At 39.8% G+C, this 21,290-nt stretch overlaps 1 protein-coding gene across 26 annotated transcripts in view; it reads left to right on the top strand.

The window, feature by feature from the left end:
- Window positions 1–21,290, top strand: part of tcf7l2 (transcription factor 7 like 2) — a 93,608-nt gene that overhangs the window by 18,189 nt on the left and 54,129 nt on the right. For 16 of the 26 annotated variants that reach the window (XM_073828866.1, XM_073828860.1, XM_073828859.1 and 13 more), the window contains exons 4-5: window positions 9,094–9,195; window positions 18,454–18,513. The exons of 3 other annotated variants lie outside the window; for them this stretch is intronic. In XM_073828866.1, coding sequence (XP_073684967.1) covers window positions 9,094–9,195; window positions 18,454–18,513 — 162 coding nt within the window. The remainder of the gene's footprint in view (window positions 1–9,093; window positions 9,196–18,453; window positions 18,514–21,290) is intronic. 7 more of the 26 variants (XM_073828867.1, XM_073828874.1, XM_073828872.1 and 4 more) reach the window with 1 other exon arrangement.

Genomic DNA, 21,290 nt, shown 5'->3' with positions numbered 1-21,290 from the left:
TGCTGTTTTCGTGCATGCCTCTTTAAATGCAAATGAGCTGCTGCTCCTTGCACCCTTTTCCAGAATAAGGCTGTGCCTTTACAGCTCATACCTCAGATACTTTGCTAAAAAAATATCTGTTTGGTTTTGATTATAACATCTATATCGCTGAAATAATGCGTTTTAAACCATATTAGTTTAAACTTCTGAGAAAGCGGCTGTCACACAGCATGTGAGTACTAAACTAAGTTCTCTTTCATGTCTAATTGCGCTTAAACTGTCAAATGCACACAAGTTTATGTTAAAAACACGCATGAGTTGCCAAACAGTCAGTTATGTCTGTGATGGTAAACAGGTGGGAAAGAAATGGCATGTTTATATTAGATCTGTGTGGCAGCAGCGTGATATACAGTAAATAAATCATTAAATCCACTGCTCTCTTGTCTTTTCTGAGGCTGGGTCTGTGTAGCCAATAACAGAACAGAATTGGTGCACTGCTGTCACATACAGAAACAAAATGAAGGTGCTTTGGGTGGAAACGTGCAGATTAAGGGGTGGTAATATTATAATAAGATCCCCTTTCTACGTCACAGGGGGAGCGAAATCTAAGCGGCTCATTTTTTCACATTCTTGCTGAGAAAGGTTTACAGCACAAAATTACTAGGTTGTCCTTTTTCACGTTTTCCTCGTTGGTAGTACACCAGAGACCCAACTATAGCACTGAACATGGAAAGAGTCAGATTAAATTGGCATACACTCTTAAAAATAAAGGCTTCAAAGGGGTGTTTTGCCGAGATGCCATAGATGAACCATTTTTGGTTCCCCAAAGAACCTTTCATTGAACAGTTCTTAAAATAACCGTTTTGAATGAAAAATCTAAAGAACCTTTTTCCACTATAAAGAACCTTTTCTGCATTTAAAAGATTCCATGGATGTTCATGGTTCCTCTTGGAACCATTGATGCCAATAAATAACCTTTATTGTTAAGAGTGTAAACCAAACTGGGTCAGATAAGGCCTGTCGATTTGAATGAATGCACATAAAGATGTGTTCTTGCATCAGGGAACGTTGCATGAGCCTGACAGTATAGCACAGGTGCGTCTTATGCATCATGAATAGACCTCTTAGTGTGTTCAGACTTTCACGTGTCTGGCATGTGTTACTGTTTAGCTATGACTGCAGATTAGTTTTCACACTCGTCCCAGCTGCGTCCAGCTACACATGTAACTCTAATCAGCACACATGCACACACAGACAGACAAAAAGAGAACCTGCAGCTCATCTGTGCAGAACTGAATCAACCATTAGCGTGAACGTGAGATGTTTACCTGAAAAGATGTTTCTGCTGGACATTTGAAAAGAGCTTATACACAGCTTATTTTTGTCCCAATGAAATGTTACCCCTCTGTTTATGGTTTGAGAAAACAGGTCTGTGGTTTGCCCAAGGGAGACACAGAGCCGGAGAGAGTTGCTTAAAGAGGGCATTAAAGATTCAGCAGTAATTGCTGCGTGTGATGGTGTCTGTTGCCGCTGTTTGTGGATGGATGTCTGTGGTAATTAACAGAGAGGTGGAGGAGGGGTTATGTGTGTTCATAAACCTACTAAAATCATTACTACGGTTTATTTGGAGGTGAAGGGTTCTCTTCGTGGGGTGCAGAGGAGAAGATAGGGGTCGCACCATCACCCACAGTGCTTCGCCTGTGGCACCCAACGCATGACCTTCCCTGGGTCTTATTGTCATCTGTGCCTCCTCCATTTTAATGAGCTCTATTAACCAGTCCTTTATTTATTTATTTGAGTGCAAAAGAACGGCCTTGTCCCTGAAGGTAGTCGTGTTCTCATGGACAGGTCGTTAGCATTGTTACTCCTCCTGCCAGCAACCCTCAGTCGACTGGCGTTTGTTATCAAATAGTGCAAAAATTACCTAATGCATACATTGCTAACCAACAAAAGGTATAGTAAAATGTTTAAAATTTAGGTGGTTGAGAGCGAGATCAGTCTGAATAGATCAGCTACTAGTATTTGTGCTACGCTGAGTGTGTTTGATGTTCCCCAAGTATGGTTAGGGTTTATGTTGTGGGGTAAAATCAGAAGGGTGTCCTGCGTTGATGCTTCTGACCTGCAACTATTTTGAATTTTGAGGCAGATAATGGTGCTCAGATACACTCAGGGGCCAGACCTTATGAATATGGAGTTTGGAGCGCTTCAAGGTTTATTTATGTATGTGTGTGTGTGTGTGTGTGTGTGTGTGTAGGTTGAAACCCGTTTGAAGGTTGTTGTTGCTGCAGGAGCTGAAAGTAGTCTTTATTTTGAACTTGAGAGTGTGCACTAGTGTGGTAATTACCTCCTCATGGTGTCCAGGGGTGACCCCTATCTGTACAGTAAAGCTGATCCACAGCTGAGTGTGTGTGTGTGTGTGTGTGTGTGTGTGTTTAAACGTGAGCTCCAAAGTCCAAACTCCATGCCAACCCAGTGTTAACTCTACTGGACCTATGAGCAGGCCCACCTAGCGCTAAACCCTGCGCCCAGGCTGAAGATCACGTAGCTAGTAAGTAGGTCAGTGTATGAGATTCCACAGGGTAGGAAGGAGACCTCTCTTGGTGTTGAAACACTGCAGGCTGTGTAAGTGTACAACTCTTGGGTGTGTTGCTAGGCCTTAGCTGCCTGTATGTCTCATTATGGGCCCTGCTGGAGGAGACACCAGCCACGAAGGCTAGAGCCTGCAGGGCTATTTATAGAGCGCTCTTAAGGGGCCCATAATCACCCAGAAAAGAGACGAAGAGAACAAGAGGAAGAAAGAGTAGAAGTGGGGGGGACACGCTTTTTGGGAAATAATCCCAAAAAATTATATTTCAAGAGTCTTGTTAAAAGAATTGTACCCAACCATATAAAATTACAAGCTTTTCTAATTGCCTTCACAACACACCCTCCATATTTCAGATTGTTTTTACACACCACAGCCTAAAAAAGACACATTAACTTGTTCTTGCTTAATGGAAATGTTAATGGATTAGCAATCTACGTAGTATTCCTCTGGTGTGCAGTCACTACATGCAATGTCAGCCTACATGGACTTTAATAGAGGAGCCCTGTCACTCTGTCCAACTGTCTCCATGAGAGACGGTTTGTTTGTTTTAATGCCTGCTCAAGCATGGAGGACGGCTGCTCCTAAAGAGCTAGTCTGGCTTTGAGGCTTGCCAGAACTTCTTTATAGGCTTACTTCTTGGTAGTATGTGCACACTAGCACAGTTCCTGACACAGTCTGAGCGCTTCAGGTGAATCAGCTGCTGTTTGAGTAATACACGAGCCAACACCTGCTACGTAAACAGAGCGCAAGCTTGACAACATGCGTCTTGTGCTACTGTGTTTGAGGTGCTAGATCAGATAATAATAATTTGGGAATTGGGAATGTTTTGGCTAAAATTTTTCTGGATCTGTCTCTTTAAGTGGAAGAGATGCTTGGGTTCTTGCAATACTGTGGCACTTATAAACTTAAAGGGAATCTTCACACCAAAAAGGAAAATCTCACCCTCACCTTTCTCTTACTCGCCCTCATGTTGTTTCAAGCTAGTATATATTTTTTCTTCTGCAAACCACAAAAGAAGATATTTGGAAGAATACTGAGGTCCAAAACATGGAACCCCATTGACTCAATGTTCGGACCAAAAATAAATAACAGTACAAATGTAACCCTGCCCTGTCGTAAGTAGCACAGGTATATAAAGTAAATAAAGATCATGTTCCATGAAGATATTTCGTAAATTTTTTACCATAAATATATCAAAACGTAATTTTTGATTAGTGATACGCATTGCTAAGAACTTCATTTGCACAACTTTAAAGGTGATTTTCTCAAAATTTTGATTTTTTTTTTTGCACCCTCAGATTTCAGATTTTCACATAGTTGTATCTAGGCCAAATATTGTCCTATCCTAACAAACCATACATCAATTTAAAGCTTTCAAAGAATTTACCCTTATGACTGTTTTTTAGTGCAGGGTCACTAAAAACATTATTGTATTGAATGTTTTTATTCAGGTAGCAAATTATAAACATGTTTGTAGGATTAACTCAAGTCATTTTGGTGTTTAAACTGTTGTTCTGCTGCCATTATAGCACCCCTTGTGGCAGTGCTGAGAATGCAGTTTTGCGCTATTTTGGAACAAAACATGAAATCAAGCTTGCTTAGCTAGAAGCGTCCATGTTCGAATACTTTTGTAGAGTATGTTTCAGGCCTAAGTTTCAAAAGATGCCTGCCTCGTCAACTCTTTGGAGGATCAGTTTTAGAGGCAGTGTGACAGAAAAATGTCAGTGGGAGTTTATTATGAAGAAGTCCAAGGTGAGAGGTGAGGGGATGGAGGAGATCAGGCTGGGGTCCCTGGTTCTGTGCTGTCAGAGTGCTGAGAACCCCCCAGCGGTTCCAGCTTTGGAGTAAATACGGGCCCCGCGGACCCTCTCCCGCCCCGGGGCACACAAACCCCAGGCCTGCCCACATTCCAGCTTTATTTTCCTGGTTGCAAAATGCCTCAGGCAATCTGAGCTGGTGGGGTGTTCTTTTCTCTTTTTTTCCTTTATTTACTCATAAAATGTGTATTAGAAGAACTAAGCAAGTGTGAAGAGCCTTCGTGTAGACTAACTTTCAGTTTCATCTAGTGTTGAGCTACTCCTCCTCCTCTTCCACCCCCTCCACCCTTAGCCCCCACCTCCAGCATGCTTCCATCCATCCGAAATGAAGGCTATTTGAATGTTTCAAGCAAACATACAAAGAGACAGACAGACACACACACACACACACACACACACACACACACACACACACACACACACACACACACACACACCCAAACACATGCTTTCTCTCTCCTTTCTAGCTCTCTCTACCTCTCTAGAGATGGGAGTCTCACAGATGGGCAGATCCCTTCTCTTTGGATCAGTGAATTTCAAAGAGCCTGTCTGGATCATTATTATGTCCTTTCCCCAAAAATTTCTCCTCTTGAGAGAGTGAGTGTATTAAGTGCGTGTCTGTATGTATCCACGCTTGCCTGTTCCTCAGCACCTGTGAACAAAACAATGGGCTTTTTATTGTTGCTTGTTCAGTGGGAGTGGTATTTATCATAATTTTTATGCAAACTTGTGTGGTTCTCTATGTGAACCCTAGAATCTAATTAGTGTTGCCGCTTTTATTTACAGAGACAGGAAATAGCAAGAAGATGGTGGGAGGTGTGACCAGGAGATTACCTGATCCACACTCGAACTTGGGTCACCACGTTGTGCAACATTTTAGAGCATGCACGTTACCCACCAGGCCATATCTGATTATGATTATGTTTCAGGTTTATTAGCTTAAATAATGTTAATTTAAGATTTGGATGCATGTGTCAGGTGTGTTAGTAGCTGCATATGTTTTTGACCCCTGTGCACATATGGTCTGGGATCTTCAAGGCCTGATTGAGCATCCGAATGCTTCCCGGACCCCCTTCCACCCTTTTCCCTATGCACACTGTTAATGTGGCTGGAATGCTTTTTGGTGCATTGGTTCATCCCACGCTGGACAGCTGAAAATAGATCCACATATATCCTGAGCGTCTCTGACAAAGTAGGCATCTGATTTGTCTGATTGTGGATAAGCCTTTGCGCTTAATCCAAAAACAAATCGAACACGCAATTTACATGGCTTAAATTTGGTTATCACATTAAGTTTTGTTTGCTTTAGTTTATTTACTGTTGCAAATGCTTCCATAATCCAGATGACTTTAGCTGTAGGCCTAACATTGTAAAGTGGATTTCTGTTTTGGAATGATTTTCCATGTAAGGGTTTCTGCAAAGGTCATGTTGCAAAATTCAGCTCCAGATCCAGTTTAGGTGAAAAGATTTTGCCAGAAAACCTGATTAAGCAACTTGTGGTCTCTGGTGCCTGCTCTCTCTCTGTCTTTCTGACTCTGTCTCTCTCTCTTTTTCCCGGAAGTCTCCAGGCAATAGAGGGACAGAGGGAGAGTTCATCCCTTTGGGAGGATTTAGAGGGCTCCCTTGTCTTTCACTTCATCAGAGACAATTGAGTTATTCATTCCTATTGTAGCTACGCTGAGGCAAGGCAGGAGAAGACGAAGCAAGGCTTGAGGGTTTGCTGAAGGGTGGGGGAGGCAAAGGGGAGCCCCTGCTGTTGGGGCCCCAGGACAGAGTAAGCACTCTGGGTACGTCTGAAGGCTGAGGGGGGAGGGTACCGAGTTCTCCGGAGCTCCAGAGCAATTTGTCACATCAGAATAGCACTTGAGTTACGTGGAAGGGGGCCTCCTAGCTGGAGAGTTTTTAGTAGGCAGAGAAGAGGCAGGGGGAGGTCAGAGGTCATGGCCTTCTCAAACCCAAGTGGTGCATCCGTCAGCGGGCCAGGGGTGGTGTAGGGGGTTGGGTCGTGAGGGAACACTGCTGGGACTTTGGCACTGGTCTAAGCTCAGCTTTCCTTGGCATGCTTGTAAAACCTGCAGGAGGGATTAGACCAAGGGAAAGGTCTGAAGTGGATACGCCTGTCAGAGTTTGTGCACTAAGCTTTCAGCACCCACACTGGCAAGGTGTCACCTTTCACCCCGTTCAAACTAAATGGCATAGCGCCGGAACGCAGGACATTACCTGGTCCTACCTACCAGGAGGTCACCTAGTCCTGCATGAGCACACATTTCAAATTTGGCTTTCACATCCACCTGTCAACAGTAGGCTTTAGTTTCCCAGCAATTGTTTGACTAGTTGGAGGTGGGTATGCTCAAGTTGAGGCTAAGGTAGGAGTCCTAAAGTCCTTCAAGGCTAGACCACAGAGCTGCACCCTGCTGTGAATTCACCTTTAATTAGCTCTGATTCAATGCTATTCTTGAAGACACATAAACAGTCCTAAAACTACTACAGTTTCACTTCATGGGTACTTGCTTAAATGGCAAGCTGCAGAATCAGGCATTTTTTCTTCACTCTTTTTCTGTCTTTGGCAAAGTGGAGCTTGGAATGTCCTCATAAGAAGAGTAAAATCTCAAAGGATGCCTGGCAAGGTCAAACAAACTCCACCGATAGGCTGTAAGAAGGCAAGGCGTGAAGCTGTTTGATTGGATAGAAGAGGACAGAGAGTAGGAGCTGAAAGGTTGACCCTGATTGGCCAGATCTGGTCAGGCTTGGGAATGGATTTGATTCTGATTTGTGGCTCACTTGGGCCAAGTTTTTTCAGTTGATTTGGAGCCCAGTGGTTGATGTCCTGGCAGCATCGGAGGCCAAGTTACAAGGCCGACTGACTTGTCAGAAGTTTCCTTTGGGGATCTGATGAAGTATAGCACAGCATGCATTAGGCCTAAAAAGAGCACAGATTTTTATGTAAAGTGTACTCTAAATTCATTTTTCATGTTATGGGCCCAAGTCCGCATCCAAAATTGTGCCAAGGTTAAGAAATTGAGCCCCAGCTGCTGTGTCTACCCCACCTTTCTCTCTGTCTTTCTGTCCACCATTCCCCTGTCCATTTGTTTGTTTCTTTCCTTCTTTGTGTTGGAAAATGTTCCTCCATTAAATATTTTGTCATCAGCCAAGCCCATATGCAAATCCACTCTACTCTCCAATTTATTAACATAGATACTTTGAATGCTTATTTGAATTTATTTTGTCATTGAACAGAGCAGCGGTTTCCAATGGTCACTTTTTTACCTCAGTGTATGTTGCTATTCAGGTTTCCCATAATAACAGCAATCAGGGCCTGGTTAACCCTTGACCTGTGTAATTCAGCTAATACACCGGCCACACTTCAAGTGTTAGGAATGTGCAGACCCTCACACCTCTCCAGTTGAGACACCCATGACTCAGATAGCCATAGAGCCCAAGTCACACGTTCACAATCAGCCGGTTGTCTCTAGTCTAAGCCTCCACGGAAACAGGTTAAAAGTTCAAGGGTTAAGTTTACTTGTTGTGGGTCTAATGGACTAAGGACATTAGGCAAACTGGTTTTGGGACAGTAACAGCAGGTTTGTAATGGGACCCAGCATGTAATCTCTAAATGAGAGGTCACTCAGGCACACCGAGTACATGTAAACGGGTGGTCTGCTAAGCAGATCCCGCAGTCCATGGGTGAGAACAGACATATGACCTCAGAGACTGTGTCCACCAGAGTTCAGGGAGAAATTATAGGCAGAAAGATGGAATGACATGCTGAGTTCCTGAATAGTCAACTGAATAGGAAGCTTAGACTTTTACCTGCAGTTCAGGCTAATGTAAATAGAATGTGCGTATGAGCAGGTAGACTTGCTTCTGCTAAATGTTCAGATCATAAATTTAAAAGAAAACATCCACCATAGCAGATTAGACAGGTGGTGCTGGGGAGGTAGAGGGCTAATATAATTGCATGCATAGCATGCAGGCATGGCATTCATTGAATACGTCCTGGTTATATAGGTAAACGGTAATGAGTATGTGCATTCAGTTGGCTGGGAACATTGAATTAAATGAACCAATTAGAGCGCAAGTATGAATGCAGTATGTTTTGGGCATGTGCCTATTACAAACCATATGTTCGAAATCTGTTTTCATATATATTGAGCTCTCAAAAACTTATTTGATTTTACAGTTTAAATTAGGAGTTTGAAAATGTCATGGAGCCCTTCATGGTCATTATGGTGATTGTTTTCATCTGTTGGCTTTAAAAGCGATGTAAGGGTTCACGAAAGGGCTGTTTGCGTGTGTACACTGCTGATAAAGTCCAGGTCAATCATTCATTGGGACAGTCGCTGCAGTGACTCAGTGCCACACCCTTATTATGTGTACTGGGAAAAATGCTAAAGTCCACTTGGAATTCCAGAGGCCAATAAAACATTTGTGCATGATTAATACAGGAAGACGAATCAACATATTCACCTATATGCGTTTGAGTGTGTGGCAGGGCGGGGGGGGGGGGGGGGTATTAACACCACTAGTTCCACCTCATGCATCATTTGATCTTGGATCGTTTTGACATGATTTATTTTTGTTTACTTTTACTTTCTATGTCACACATTTTTTTGAGATATTTTAGCTCTTATGTTGTGTTTCCCTTTGTTTTCTGCATTATTAACATGCTTTTCTTTTGTTTTTCTCCATTTTTTTCTTTCTGCCATCCAGTATCTTCAGATGAAATGGCCCCTGCTAGATGTTCAAGCAGGAAGTCTTCAGAGTAGACAAGCACTTAAAGATGCCAGGTCACCTTCTCCAGCACACATCGTTGTAAGTAACACCCATGAGTCATTGCATTTACAAAGCTCTTTGTTCTACAACACAGTCCATGAAAACCAGACTACTTCTGGTATCCTGTATTGTTGGGTTCTTTGGGATCTTACACTCCTCTCCTAATCCACAGCTGTCAAGTGGTCTAGTGACCTACAAAAACTGTCAACCAGATTGTGTTGGACTATTATGTATCAGATGGGTGATTGTTTTGTAATGCGCTGGTCTGTAATATGGCTTCTTCGTGGAAACAAGAGGGTGAGATTTCAGTGTAGCTCAACTGAGGGCAAGACTGTCTTTTTACAGTGGAGACGGATAATTAACGCCCATGCTAAGCTTGGTTCAGGCAATGAGTGTCTGGAGCTGAGATGCTGTTTATTTTGCAGTTTTATACTTTGGATCTGTGAGTGCTGTTATCCATGCGTTTAACTCTATATTTACCACTCTTTTTAAAATCTACAAATGATAAGGGCTTCAAGGTTAGCCACACGGCTGGAAGAAAATAATGTTACCATGTTAAACCATCACATTATTGATTCCTTTCCTTGGACAATAGACCAAATTTGATTTTGGTCTGTCCATTGTGGTGCAGGAGTTTGGGGGCTTCATTGCGTTTCCATAGTTACTGGAAGCAACAGAGTGCCTCCAAGGTCATGTTTAGGAATACAAGAGAATAATCCATTGAATCCAGGTTAATATTTTGTCAGAGAGATAAACACATTATGAACACTGGACTACATTTTATTAGTTGTTCTTACTTTAAATAGGTTTAGGTTGTTTGGTTGGTTGATTGGTGTTTGTCAGGCTATTGTGGTATAATGAGGTTATACATTCCCAGTTACATTTAAAAAATCAGCATGAAATTAAAATGGGAGGTTTTTGGTTTTTTAGTTTGTGCCTGTGAGATTGTATTCCTAAAAGTTGACAAAATAACTTTTTTTTAGCACATTTATGCAGTCTTTCTCTTCTGGACCAAAAGTAGAAAGTCTTGGTTGGCTGTGACGTCGACTGAAAGCTTTTGGATATTTAATGTTTTGTATGTATTTTAAAGTTTTTTCTACTTGTTGTCTAACACGGTTTTGGATAGACTACCATTTATAAATAAAATTATACTCTCACAACATTTTTTTTTGCTCAAAAATAAAGTACTATTGTGAAATATTACAATTTAACAGCGTTCATACAAGGTGCTTAAAATGCTTGAAGTAGTTGAATTTGACTTTTTGAAATGTAAGGCCTGGAAAACCCTTAAAAAATAGAAATATTCCTGAAGAGGTACTTAAAATGTCTTGAATTATTGAAAGACAATGTATCTATATAATAGTGTTTAATTTTTTCAATAAGCACATATCTTTTAACGCAAAATTCATTGAAATTCAATAAACATCATACCTTTTCCACTTATTTCAGTTAATGTCATAAAACTAGACTATGAAAAGAGGAACAGATGAGCCAATTTAATTCAATCATTTATGCTGAATCCTCTCCGATTGATTCAAAAGTTGAGATTGCTTGTAATAATTTTGGAAAGTACATAGTGATGGGTGAAATTGAGTTTTTCGAAACTCAGAATCAGTTAAGCCAATGAGTCGCAAAATTATTTACTATTTTGAAGCGCTCCAATCGGATTGCGTGTCGTGAATCGTTTGTTTCAGTTTGGGACTTTGGAGCGGGTTCGCAAATTATTTAACTTAGATTGGGACTTCACATTGTGAATCATTTGATTCAGATCGGGACATTTTTTGATAAGTGCAATCTCTGATTAAAGTCCTTCAAAATCTAAAAAGTAGTGTTGGAAAAGTCCTTGATACTTCTGGAATTTAATTTTACCGTGTCTGTATGAACCCTGATTTAAAATAAAAGAACTCATGTATTTTATTCATGTGATGACAAAGCTTTGAATAGTAGTGTATATATATGCCGCCACAGTTGTAAGTATTATTAAAGTATTATGATGTAATAAATAATTCCTGGTGAATGAAGTGGCAACTCTATAACTGCTTCTACTGAACTGGTGGTAAACTATTTTTGCATTTAAATGCAGGGTAGCCATCCCGTGTGCCTCTTTTTTAAGAGAAAGAGAAAAATGATTGTCCTCCCTCTCTGAATCATTAAATGTGTGGGAGGTAGTTAAGAACAGGCTCAGGTAAATACTGCACTTGAGTTTTATCCCCTCTGACTCATGAGGCTGTAAATGCTTATCAGCACAGAGCAGTTTTCTCTATTGCCTTTTAAAACAGCCCTAAAGACCTACAGCGAGAGAGCAAGATATTTAGCTCTAGATGGTATTTACGGTCGTTTATGTATTTAGTTCATTCGTACAATTCGTATCTGTTATATCAAGACCTAACTTGGTATTTTGCATTATTTCTTCATCCTTCCGTCTTTCCCTCTTTCTTGCTCTCCCATTCGTGATCTTTCTCTCTTGTGCTGACGTGTGTTTGATTTGATGTTTCCTTGGTTTGCATCATGCCGATAGATAACTGTGGAATGCCCTGAGCTGTGTTTTTTTTATTTTTTTTTGGACTCAGGTTGGCCTATATGCTGCTGTACGTGAAGGCCTTATCAATAAATTGTACCGTAAACAGTAGTTTCTCTCCTCTGTCGAATTGGAAGAACACCTGCCCGCCTTGACCCATGGCTCTGAAGACGCCTGTCTGTCGTGGACTGATAAGAGCGCGCCGATGGCCAAGAGATAAGGAACATAAGCCGAAGTTCAAGTGACCCAACAATCACCAATGAGAGAGATACAAATGCACAGGTGGAAAGCGGGAGAGAGGAGGTGATACCGTAAAAGGGCAGCGTGACAATGAGGTAGATGAAAACTGATGAACGAGACGCAGAGAGAGACACAAATAAGTCTATAAAGTTTATATGCAGCTAAAAGAGCTGATACTTGACATAAGTTCACACAACAGCAGAATGCAGTTGTCAGTCCAATTTTAGAGTGTTAAATGTGGTTATTTTCATATACAGTTTGTTATAAACAACATTTTATAACTGAAGTGACTCTTTAAAATTTTTATAGCTATCACGAGAATATAAAAAGGGCTTGATATAGATTATTTGTTCATATAGAAAGTATCCAAGCCGCTCCTTATATGAATAGCACTGTGTATGGATGCAAAATATTAAATTAAATTGGGATTTTTCACAAAATAATGTATTGACAATAATTGTGATATTTAAATAATGAAATATCATTATCGTGTTAATCAGGGGTGTTGCAATAGAACACTATTGGCGATAGTTTAAAATGAATAGTACACATACGATAATTTGACACATAATAATCCAGTGTCGGCATCATTATGGTCAATTTGGTCAGTTACCAGGATGCATGGCCATATTGGTGATACTTGGATGTAAACAACAGCATTTTGCTGTTTTTGCACGGTTAATGTACTACTGAATATGTAGTTCTGCTAATTTATGCTGTCTAAAGCACAGAAAAAAACGCGTGGAAGCCGCTAAATCTTATAGAGAAGGACTTAGGAAGCAGGAAAGGGGGCAATATTTTGACAAACTAAAGTTAATAGGTGGTGAAGATATGTACGAGCAGTATTAATTAAGATATTGGACTAATATTTCACCTACTTGACTGGAAATGATAAGAACAAACACAAATGTTGTCAAGATTCTTGCCCTGGAAATCCTTTTTCAGTTTAGCCAACCACAAACGCCTTTTGTTCCTCAGACAGTTTTTGCACTCTTCTCCTTGATTTGTTATAACTTTTGGCAGTCTGTAGTACTCCAAATGTTTTTCTTGGTCTGACCGATTAGTACAGGCCAAAACATGACAGTAATTGATCATTTTCAGCAGCAATAATCAGCTAAATATGCAAGTTTCATTTGGTTCAGTGGCATTGTTTATGTTCAGTGCTGCCAGTATGGCCGATTGATGACGCGTTGGGAAAACACTTTATAGAATACTATAAAATAAGAATCAGTTCACAGAAGGAAGTTATTTCAAACACTCGATCCACTCTATAATGCAGGTTGGGAGTAAAAATACGTAGTAATTATTAGAAATTGCCACTGGTAAACCAAAAACGGTTTATTTATTTCTATTTTTTTTTTACTCTAAGGTGGAGTTCAACCACTAGTACCGTTCTCAGTCATATACACAGTAACTGTGTGACCATAGCCATAGAAATAGTTCACACATAATCTTTTTTTGATACAGTCACATGGCTAAAGAGGTGCTACTCCACTCTATACTTAGAGCACAGGAAGTGACCCTCTCGTTTCTGTCCACGCCCATAGAAGGCAGTGCCAGGGTGTTCGAAGCACTCAAGAGCCCCGCAGGCTTTTCAAAGCTTGTTAGTCCCTCACAGTCAGCGTGCATTTACTACCTGTTCACAAGTCATAAAGAACACATCACTGCAAAGTACCGCAATCCGTTTGTCCCACTGCCATCTCCACTAACTTTTAATGTGATTTGTAAAGCCCATTCTTTATATAGGCTGTAATATAGACATGACAATTCAGACAGGTAGACTGCAAAACACATGTGCTGCGTATTTGGCATAGGGCAGAGCCTGAACTCAAGGACGGTATGAGCGGGGGATCATGCGATTGCAGTTCCAGTGGGAAGGAGCTGGAAACAACGGAACGATAGATTTCCCCACATCTGTGACACATTGGCCATTCGTTCCGGGATCAGTTTCCTGTTCTCGTACTCTTTCTCAACTTGTATGCACAGCTGTCCATCAGTGTTTCCCTATGTAGTGCTTCTTAGTGTACTAGATTGGTATAGCCAGATGTTTGACTCACAGCATAAAATCTAGTCCGTTGCAGGTTTTTATTATGGTCAAGAACTGTCCACTTAGACAGGAAATGACAATTTAATTGATATCTTGTTGTGGAAACTTTGTACAGACTTTGTGACCACAATTTTTTCAAAATTAATAAGCACTGACTATTTCATAGACAGAAAACTAAGAGGCAACTAATAAAAAAAAAAAAACTGACCTCAATAAGCTTTTTTACATAAAAGATGTTTACATATCGTGCACAAGACAAAATAATAGTTGAATTTATAAAAATGACCCCGTTCAAAAGTTTACACCCCCTTGATTCTTAATAATGTGTTGTTATCTGAATGATCCACAGCTGTGTTTTTTTTTGTTTAGTGATAGTTGTTCATAAGTCCTGAACAGAAAAACTTCTAAATCTTTGGTTTTCCAGCATTATTGTGTATTTCAACCCTTTCCAACAATGAATGTGTGATTTTGAGATCTATCTTTTCACACTGAGGACAACTGAGGGACTCATATGCAACTATTACAGAAGGTTCAAATGCTTACTGATGCTCCGGAAGAAAATACAATGCATTAAGAGCTGGGAGTAAAAACTTTTTGAATTTGAAGATCAGGGTAGATTTGTCTTCTGGGGAAAATGTAAGTATCTTCCGTAGTCTCTGAAGGGCAGTACTAAATATAAAAAATGATATTTAGGCAAAATAAGAAAAAATTCTAAAGTTTTCACCCCCGGCTCTTAATTCATGGTTTTTCCTTCTGGAGCATCAGTGAGCGTTTGAACCATCTGTAATAGTTGCATATGAGTCCCTCAGTTGTCCTGTGAAAAGATGGATCTCGAAATCATACAGTCATTGTTGGAAAGTTCAAATACACAAAAATGCTGGAAAACCAAAGAATTTGTGGGACCTGTTCATCTTTCACTGTTTATCTTTAATGTGAAATGTCTTATTCAGGTCAGTTCTAAATAAACAATAACATGCATTTTGTATGATCCATCTTATTTTGGTGAAATAATTAACATTTAGCAGATTCTGAAAGGGGGATGTAAACTTTTGACCTCAACTGTAAAAAAATTAAAATAACAAACAATAATAAAATTACTAATTATTTTATTTATTTATATATATTTTTAAATAGAAGGGGTGGTTTTAAGTTTACTTTTAATGCTACTTTTTAAAATAATGCTGAGGCAAAAGGATACACTTACACACACAATCTTATGCAGGCGCACTATACACTAATACACACACACACACACACACACACACACACACACACACACACACACACACACACACACACACACACACACATTGTCCTCTTGCTCCGAGTCTTGTTGAGACTGGACAATGTCTCCATTGTTTTCTGGGCTTTCGCAGGCAGCAGGGGACGGCTGGAGTGTTAACTATTTCCCCACGAGGCCCCACAGGAGCGTGCATATGCGTGCAAGCACTATGTGCAAGCGAACCAACAGCAGGAAAACGCGGGAACAGTGAGAACGTAGGGAAAGGAGGAAGAATAGAAGAGGTGGAGCTTGGAAGAATAGCTGGAGGAGTCCTGGTCTGTTCCTGTATGGTAATTAGTATTTAGGAAGTGATGGAATGTGTTGCGTTTTGACAGAGCGGGACCTCCCATCTGAACCGCAGTATGATGAGGGCATGATTGCTGTTTGCTGTCACAACATGAGTCTGTCTGGTAGCCGGAGTTCAAACCGTTCATAGAGTTGAGTATTGATATTAACATTAAAAATAAAGAGTAAACGAGATGAATCACACAGATAAAGCATGCAGGGCATTTTCCCAGACTCCAGCTGAGTAGGAGTAGCGTCTCAAGCTAGCACAGGGCCTGTAGTTTTTGCTGGGTAATTTGCTGCCTTTTTTTCGGAGTGAATGGTGGTGCACCTGGACTGGCTTGACAATGGCTGGGAGGGCCAGAGGCATGCTGGGAAACCCCAGCCCCCTCGCTGTTAATGAGGACCCCAGTGTCACAGCCACAAGACACTGAAGCAACTGTCTTCTTTCTTTCCCTTTCTACTAACTGTTTTTCACTTTCTCGCTCCCTCGTTCTCCGAAGGGCCTCCGCCTTTTCCTTCCCGTGTTTTTTGGTTCTGTTTGGTACATAGTGATGTAACCCCAGGCCTGTTGTATGTAACTGTAACCAGAGTTGTAACGCTTCTGACAGGACCAGGAGATGTCAGTTGTCCTGAGATCTTTGGCCGAAGCTTGGAGAACATCTCAGCGTGTACTCTTGTGTAATGCATGAAAGGCCTCCCTGGAGCATTTCCTTAACCAAACTCGAGGAATGTCAACAAACCTGGTGTCAAGGTCATCAGCCTTTTAGCCTTTTATATTGTTATGTAACCTTGTGAGTGTAGGACGCTCACAGCTCTTGTGTGTTCTAATTAGCAGGACGATTTGCAGGGCAATGTATGAGATATATCTTTTATCTTTAATATCTCTCAAATAATAGTTTCCGCTAGACAGCAGTAAGATTAAATGGAGCTTGAATGGCGATCTAAGATTTGTTCTCAGATATGAATCTTGAGATTTCCCCTTTAGTCTTCTTTAGAGTTTCAGAAGTGTCTATCATATTTGTCAGTGTCTGATTTGCTCGGATTGTATTATTTTTATATGAAGTAGTAGTTATTAAAATTCTGCTCTTTTCAATAGTTCTTTTATGGAAATAGTACAAGGCCAAAATAATTTGATCTAAATGAATGAACAATACATTTAAAAACCTGTTGTTTTAAATGCTAAAATAGTGGAATAATGTGTCACAACAGTATGATATACAGTATGAATAATCAAGATTTTCTATAGAAACATTTAACAGTGTTAGTAAATTCTATGATATCAGCATATTGTACACTGTAATATGACATATTGTGCGTACATAATTTGTTTCTGTTGTCAAGGTATTTTAGAGGTGGAACATTTAAGATGCTATACCATTCAAAGTTTGGGGTCAGTAAGATATATATTTCAAAGAAATTAGTATTTTTATTCATCAAGGATGTATTACAATTATCAAATATTAAAGTAAAGATGTGTATAATATTACGAAAGACTTATTTCTTAAGTAAATTCAGATTTTTTTTGAAAGTTTAGAAAAAAATATATCAATTTTTCCTAAAAAAAAAAAAACTGTTTTCATTGATAATAATAAGAATTTTTTTCATGAGCACCAAATCAACATATTAGAATGCCTTCACCGAAATAAATTATATGAAATAATAATACAATTTTAAAATGTTATAATATTTCTGTTTTGTAGGGCTGCTGGGTTTTGACACAAATTTCACGATTTAATTCAGTTGTGTTTCACAAGCTTGCAATTTGATTTGATTTTCCAGTTAGATTCAATATTGATTATTTTGGATATATTGCAGATATAGTACATGCCAAATTTTTTCAGAAAAAAAAAACAAAAACAACTAATGCTGTAAAATATACATAAGAGTCAGTTGGTACATTACTGTAATATTGAAGGTTAAAATTAACAGATTTCTATACAAATGCTTCAGTTACACTCAGTCTAGTTTTTAAAATAATAAAGTTACAATTACATACATTTCTACTCCAATTCGTTTTTTTTTTATATATAAACATAACATATTTGGTGGCTGTCACAAAAACTTGCCAAATTTATTATACAATTACAATGAACGTTATATTGTGCATATATTTAGAAAAAAAGTTCCTTTCTAGAGTTCATTTCTCTTGTTGACAATTTTTTGTTCACAGAATATGTTTTGTTTTTTTCTGAGGTAAATGTGACGTTACGTGACATTGTTTACAAGCTGTTGTATTGATTGTATTGTTCTGGGGTTAAAATACTGATTATTAGTAATTGCATGACACAAGAATGAATATGAGAATATATGAGAATCGATTGAAATCGAGAAATCAATATTTTTTACCCAGCCGTACTGTTTCAGTAAGCATAAGATATTTCTTTGAAAACATTAAACAAATCTTACAGACCTCAAACATTTGAATGGAAGTTTATTTGAAACAAGCATCGCAAGTCTTATGAGCTATGAAAGAGCAACATCTGAACAATAGCTTTTTTTCCTCTGTGAAAAATTTAAGCCATTTCTAGTCTGTCTTTTTCTCGGATGACATGGTGCAACAGGAACGTGGTGTACAAAGCCTCAATGCCTAAAGCCACATCAGTACTTTTTTTGTCAGTCAGTTGATGTAGACACACTGCCAACATGCTAACAATATCACAGCCTTAAATCACAGTAAACAAACATGCACTTGCGTATTCTGCGTGTGCTGTATGTTGTACGCGAGATATGTTTGGGCTTGTACCTGGCAGCGGCCTGACACTGCAGTCAGAGAGGAAACAGACAGGGAAGGAGAGGGGTGGCACACACAGCTAGACATTTTTGTGGTTTTAAAAGTCATGCCTTTTGCCTTCATGCCCTGGTTGAGTGATGAGTGTACCATGTTCTCAATTTGTGACACGGGACGTCCGCTTTGCCTTGCAGGGGCCCTTCTGCTTGGAATTCCCCGGACAGACCGATCTGAGTCTTCACCAATTTCAGTTGGTGAGAATCCTGAATTCCACGTTTCTTGCAGCTGGCTTATTGATTGTTTAAATGAATTACCTGCTGGAAAATCCAGTTTCAGCTGGTAGCTGCTTTTCTAGCTGCTTATTTCCTGGTCCGAGCTGGTCATTAGCTAGTCTAAGCATCCTAAAGGGATGCTATTCAGACTTGTATTGCTTAATATAATGTAAATGATGTCTCTTACTGAAATATGTAGTAGAAAACCCATGAAAGATTTACGTTATTTAAAAAAATCCACATCGTTACATATGTTGGACTATAGGGGGCGCCATTAATGTGATTACGTAGAACGGTTGTACTCAGTGAGCTACTGGCACTGAGCTACGCTATTTTTACCGCAACACAACTCAGAAAATAAAATACTGATACAGTGACCACAACTACTGAAAGACCTTACAGGTGGCAATAGATATAAGGGTAGACTTTCCCCACAAAAAAGTCTAAACGCACCTGGATATCAAGTGAAATCTGCACTGTTTGCATTGTTTGGAGAGAACTAGGAACAGGTGATATTGGCTTAAAAATATATCACAGTATTTCTAGTATTTATTGCGTTAGTGATATCAATGATGATAAATCAGGGAATATTATGCATCCACTAAAAGACAAAAAAACCTGCTTCTTTAGAGAAAAGTATTATCTTTTCTATTTTAACCCCAAAACAGGGTGTTATAAGTACACACTTAACATAATGACTTTTTAATTCATACTGGAAGCCGGAGGGCTACATATGTATAGCAGAAGTAACAGGACTGAAGACGCTCCAGGAAATCCCTAATATGGACAAAGGTATCCAGTCATCACTGCAGCTGAATAAAGTGCAGCTAGAGAAGGTTATTTCAAACACTCGACTTAGGTTATGAAGTTAATTTGGAGAAAAAGCTCTGAATGGTCGCACACAGAAATATGTGTGTGCAAAAATTAGACTTCATCGTTATCGCGAAAAGACTAATTCGCAAACATTAAGATGCCGCCCATCCCTAGAGAGAACACAGATGCGGGTCTTCGGAAAGCTTTATTCGCCCACAGGCCAAAACGGTATTTATTGTTTGAATACTGTAATAAAATTGACAGAATTTGAAATATGAAACTTTGCTTCATATCAAAAGTAAAAAAGCACAAAGCTTATTGCGATTTATTGGATGGGAGGCACGCTACAATATTCCGTTCATTAACTGAAAACAGGCTAGACTAGTCGATTCTTGAGATTTAAGAATCGATAACGTTTCTTAAAAATGAGAATCGACATCCTCTTCTTATCGCTAGGAAAGCAGTGAAGACTTACATCGCTTCTCTTGTTGATGCTATCTGTTGCTAATTTTACCACAGCACGAATCAGAATACACAACTTGGAAATTAAATACATATACAATGCCATGTTTTGTGGCTTTTGCTTGTAATTTTCAGTCAAAGGGCAACTAGAGAAGCGATGTAAGTCTTCACTGCTTTCCTTTTAATAGATCACAGCTACTGAAAGAGCGTACAAATGATGTAAACATGCCGACTCTAGACACTAAAGGAGTTTCTCAGCACGGATTTCACTCGATATCCAGGTGCTTTTAGACTCTTTGTGGGGAAAATCGATGGTACAGCATTTGGATTAAGCTTACGCTTATGTGGTCATCAAATCAGTATTTTATTTTCTGAGTTGTGTCGTGGTAAAAATATCGTAGCTGAGTGCCAGTAGCTCACTGAGTACAACCATTCTACGTAATCAAAATAATGGCAACCCCCCATAGTCCAAAATATGTATATAACGATGTGGATTTCTTTCATTGGTTTTCTACTACATATTTCACTAAGAGACATCATTGACGTAATATTAAGCCATACAAATCTTAATACCCAGGGTTCCCTTAAAGAAACCAACTGAAGGTGGTCAAGTTGGTTTTGTGGCTAATGACCAACTTGGAAGAGCTTTGACCAGCTAGAAACCAGCAACCATGTGAGAGTTTTCCAGCTTAAGCTGGATTTTCCAACAGGGTAGAGAATAGAGAATATCAAATCATAACAATGAGAGATGTCAAAAACTATTTAGTGTGTGATGTTCTGCTGTATTTGATATTGTTTGTTGCTGTGTTCTTGCTCTTTTATATAAAATGAGGTTGAATCTGCTTTGCATTTGTACACACACTCCCACACACACCCTTGTGAGCAGACTTGGCTCTTGTGCTAGTTTGTGTGGTAATTGTAAACTGTTGCTGTCCTTTGACACGATGCTTTTTTGTCTGTAGTAGGATCCCTGTTACAATACACAGTGTTTGCGTGTAACAGGAAAGCATCAGCGCCACTCCAGCGGTGTAAAATTCAGCATCTCTGGATTCCTGGCAGCCCGAAATGCCTCTTAAGCTTCATCTTTGTCTGCTCGCAGGCCCCGTTTCAGCCTTGTTAATTATTTTCCTGCATCTTCCGGAATGGTGGCGATTATTTCTCTCTGATTTCTTTTCCTTTTCTCTGAAGCAGCTGGCGTGAAGAGGATGCTTTTCATTTGTAGCATCTGGGGTTGAACGTATGCCAGCGAGAAGTTAGGAGGTGGAGTGGTTTGTGTTTTTGTGTGCACACGCGCACCCGCGTGTGTGTAAATGTGTGCGTGACTTGGTTGGCGTGGGTCGGGGTTAAGGATGTTTGGATGATACGAGGCCTTCTTCTAATTGTCCTCTTGTCCGTCGACGTGAGAGAACGGGAACGCCGAATGAGAGGACCCGTCTGGCACCGCTCTTCAGTTTTGATGTGGCGCGGAGTGACGCAACATGGGG

The sequence above is a fragment of the Garra rufa genome, chromosome 22 (assembly GCF_049309525.1).
Source record: "Garra rufa chromosome 22, GarRuf1.0, whole genome shotgun sequence".
Taxonomy (NCBI): Eukaryota; Metazoa; Chordata; class Actinopteri; order Cypriniformes; family Cyprinidae; genus Garra; species Garra rufa.
The sequence above is the reverse complement of the archived record's forward strand: the minus strand, read 5'-3'. Positions and strand labels throughout refer to the sequence as shown.